The sequence below is a fragment of the Hipposideros armiger genome, unplaced genomic scaffold (genome assembly GCF_001890085.2).
Source record: "Hipposideros armiger isolate ML-2016 unplaced genomic scaffold, ASM189008v1 scaffold_569, whole genome shotgun sequence".
Classification (NCBI taxonomy): Eukaryota; Metazoa; Chordata; class Mammalia; order Chiroptera; family Hipposideridae; genus Hipposideros; species Hipposideros armiger.
Window position 1 is genome coordinate 41,481 of NW_017731919.1, and position 4,131 is coordinate 45,611.

The window sequence follows — 4,131 nt, forward strand, 5'->3', positions numbered from 1 at the left end:
TAAGGTGACTTAGTAGACAGAACTCTTTCATTAGACTTTGTCATATTGCTGAGAAATTGAAAAATGGGGCTAAATGGCATAGGAATAGGCTAAAATACTTTCAGGGACAGAGAGGTAATGCAAATGAGTAAACTTAACTATTAGTTCTGAATTATTGCTGGGGTTGGATCATAGGGCCCTGCCCATTTTCTACACCTGCCAGAAAGCATTCAAAGTTGTTTTTGTTTTTTTTAAATTTGGCACAGACCAAACAAAATTAGTCAATAAGTTGGCAACTTCTGAGCTAATCAGAGTATCAAGCAAATGCTTTGATGTTTCTGGTGCTGCTAACCACCAAAGCTTGGTGTCTTAAATTTGCATGAAGGGTGCACCACAGATTATCTAGGACGGTTTGGTAATAATAACGTAGGCCCCGGAGTTGAGCTGTTCAAGTTCAAATGCCAACTGCCCACTAGCAAGGTAAAATTCGGGGAAGTAATTAATTTTGGGGCCTTTCAGTTGCCTTAACTACAGAGGTTGATCCTCTTGTTATAAGAATTAAGTGAGATCATGAGTGCTCAGACCAGGACTACACATAGTAGTGTTAGCTGTTTTCAACATTCATAAGCTAAGGTGTCATGAGAAGCTGACACACTTAGATTTCAATGGTCCTAACCAATGAAGGAGCAGAAAGTGTACCAGAGGGCAGGGCTAAAGGAAATGTCTCAAACCAGGGCCTTCAAATTGTTGTGCATCCTATTTTAGTTTTAAAATTAAGCCCAGATTAAGAAGGGAGAGCTGAATGAGGAAGGACAACATGGAGAACAAAATTCCCAGATTACTTCCACGGTGTTACCGAAGTATTCAGCTTCTGTATGACAGGGAAAGCTTGCAACAGAGAAAGGGGGAAATGAAGTTCTAGTGACACTCCTAGGACAAATGAAGCGCTGACTTAGATTTTCTGTCATGTGTCTGGTGACAGGGCTAGTTCACTGTGCCTGAACTTTGTTTTTATTAAATGGTGCCAATACTTCCATTTATATCAGGTCTGCCAAAATGCTCATTCATTTTCAAGCTAAACAACTTTGNTTCACTAATATTTCAAAATTCAAAATTTAGGGTGGCATAATAACATCATAAGCTTAGATTTATACTGATCTTAAATGGCTCTTAGTTTTTTTGTTTAGGTTGTTGGTTTGTTTTTTTTCTGAAACCACTTGTATGATCCAAGCCAAAAATTAATAAGATGGAAGGCATTATGTTTGCTTTTAAATTGTGGGCTAGTTTTGGGGAAATGCAAGTAGAAGAAATTCAGTGTTTGTTTCCCATGGATACTCTAATGATATAGATCTTTTTGTTTCTAGGTGTTCTCTATTCTATGTATAAGGATTACATTAGACCTCGATTCTTCAATGTGTCCAAAAAATGAAGCTACTTACAAGAGACAAGAAGCCTTCTGAAAACTATTATGAAGAATGAGTTTTCAATATATAGCAAATTATACTGCAGAAGTCTTAGAATTCTCATAGCCTTATATAGTTAAGTCTTGATTGTTTAAGAAGTTGCTTTCTAAATCAACAGTCAACTCAATATTTTTGTTGATGTCTTTTAGAACCTATATGATTTTTTAACTTTTAACATTTTTATTTTGTAGTTAGTAGCAGAAAATAATCTATAATATGCCAAATCAATCTGAAAATTAGTAATTAGTTATATAGTGACTACAAAAAAATTTTCTTTATCCATATTAAATATGACAGTCTATTTGTTGCTTGATTCCCCTCAAATAGGGCAAGGTAATTAAGGTTTTTATAAACTCCTTTTTAGAATGGGCAATGATTACATTAGGAGAATGGTCATGTTGTCTTGTAAATTTGGTTCACCACTGTGCACCTTACTATTATAAAGAAACTTAACTATTTTACCACAGACATAAATGTTTAACATTTAAATATCTGTGTATTCATTTTTACATTTCTTGAAAGTATTTCTAGGAGTACAAAGGTAAATGGCTAAAAAAAAAAAAAATCCCTTTTCTCCCAGATGGCAGTATTGAGGGGGTGCAAGGGTTTAGTCCGGATGTGCTATTGTTAATCTAGTATGACACTGTAGAAAACACAAGAAACCAGAGTAGACCTGAAATGTTAAGTGTGCCTGTGGCCTCAAATTCCTCTGTAACTGCCCTCGGGTTCTAGAAAAATTAGACTTTGTTGAAGTCATAAGTGTCCTGACTCAGATTTGCTCCCTGAGCCTCCAAGCCTAGGAAAGAAAAAAAACGAGTCACTGAAATAAAATCTAGCATGCACTGTAAGATGGATGACCTGTGGTTATTTCCTTTTCCTTAATGTTTACTGTAGTGAAGGGTTATTCTGACTGGAAGGTGAAGTCTAGTATTTGAGGAAGGGAAAGATGTCAGAATATCTGAAACTATGTCTGCATTCTAGATCTTAACCCACTGTTCTGTGTATTATATATACTTTTCTCCACCGACACAGGTAACTATTCTCAAAGTTGTTATTTGTACCTATAATGAGGTTCTTCTAGTGCCACCAACAAGTATACATAGTTTGGGCAACACTGTCCTCTTTGGAAGATAGGCAAGGAAAGAATCCAACTACTTTATTCCACTAAAGTGTACATTCCAGCAGCTAGATCTAATATGTCCCATGAAAGTTAGGAAAATCGACAACAGCTGGCATAGAATGTCATCCTACAGACACTCGGAAACAAAGAAAAGTCATCCTTCATTTTGATTACACAACGAAAAGATTTCTAATCAGCCTACTGGAAAGATTCCACTCTCTCATTACATACTCAGCATTAAAAATAGACTAACCGAAGTGTTTAATTAGAAATGGCTTTTCTCACAAAACCCAATAGATTCCAGGATTTTCTAATCTTACTCTGAGAGAACTAAAGTAATATATTTACTGCTTGGAAAAAAAACAACACAAAGTATTTATTAAGAGTAGCTACACATGAGAACTCACAAATTGTATTTAAATTAAAATGTAATGTCAGGGCCAGCTGTGTGGCTCTGTTGGTTAAGAGCTCACTCAAGAGTGTGAGCGCTGAGCAACAGGGTTGCTGGTTCGATTCCTGGTCTGAGCTGAGCTGCCACTGAGCTGCCAACAGGTGGCAGGATGGCTCAGCTTAAAAAAAAAAAAAGTAAAGTCAGATGGTTGCTGGACTTACAGTGATCACTTCTTTAGGTATATAAATGTTGACTGACTATGGTGTACACCTGAAATATAATATTGTATGTTAGCTATGTTTTAATAAAAATCTTTAAAAAATAAAATGTAAAATCATATAGGGAGTAAAATTAAATATGCAGGCTGGTCATTCACCCACATTAGCTTCGGTAAAGAAGTAGGGTTATTGCAGGAAGACCCCACGAATAAGTGATGTACAGTACCTGAACTGGCACAATACTTCTGGGGTAAAGCTTTGTGGCTTAATATCATAGTGTTTAAAACTGAGAAGGCATTGGCTACTGTAACCCCTAATGCTCCACTTGCTAGCTAAGCTATTTCATGTGCCTGGATGTGCTCTGACTGCCTTTTATATTAGGTGACACACAGTTACGTGGCAGCAGCTGCTCAATTATAATTATTTAATTGTATTTTTCTGATATTCTGGGTATACAATGTCAGAGTATCCTTATACAAATTGACTCTATAGTGTTAAACTCCAGGAACTGAACAAGTGTAAGCATCTAGGTTACTCTTTTTATTAAAGATTTTATTGGGGAATTGGAGGAGACAACGGCGTTGGGGAATCGGGGAAGGGGAACAGACAAGTTGCTGTCCTCTTGTTCTTCAGTCTAGTTGTGGAGGACGTCGCTTCACAGGCCAATGTTGGTATTGTGATCATTGCGCTCTTCCCGGCTGAGGCAGATCAGTCACCAGCCATTGGATGGCCGCTCATGGTGGCTCACAGCAGCTCATGCTGGCTGCTGACCGCTCACGGTAGCTTACCGCAGCCCACTGCAGCCTATGCGTCACTGGTGACTCATGGCAGCCCAGCTCCAGGTCGAGTTGTTGTTCACCATCTTAGCTGTAGAGGGTGCAGTCACTGGCCCATGTGGGATCTGAACCAGTGGACCTGCTGCTCAGAGCTTGTGCTCCCAAGCCAACTCTTTTTTTTTTT

General features: G+C 38.0%; 1 protein-coding gene across 2 annotated transcripts in view; it reads left to right on the forward strand.

The window, feature by feature from the left end:
• The window catches only part of HIGD1C (HIG1 hypoxia inducible domain family member 1C), a 25,429-nt gene extending 23,835 nt beyond the window's left edge, over positions 1–1,594 (forward strand). For both annotated transcript variants that reach the window (XM_019623896.1, XM_019623895.1), the window contains one exon: positions 1,344–1,594. In XM_019623896.1, the coding sequence (XP_019479441.1) occupies positions 1,344–1,408 (65 nt within the window). In that variant the 3' untranslated portion in view covers positions 1,409–1,594. The remainder of the gene's footprint in view (positions 1–1,343) is intronic.
• The last annotated feature ends 2,537 nt before the right edge of the window (positions 1,595–4,131 follow it).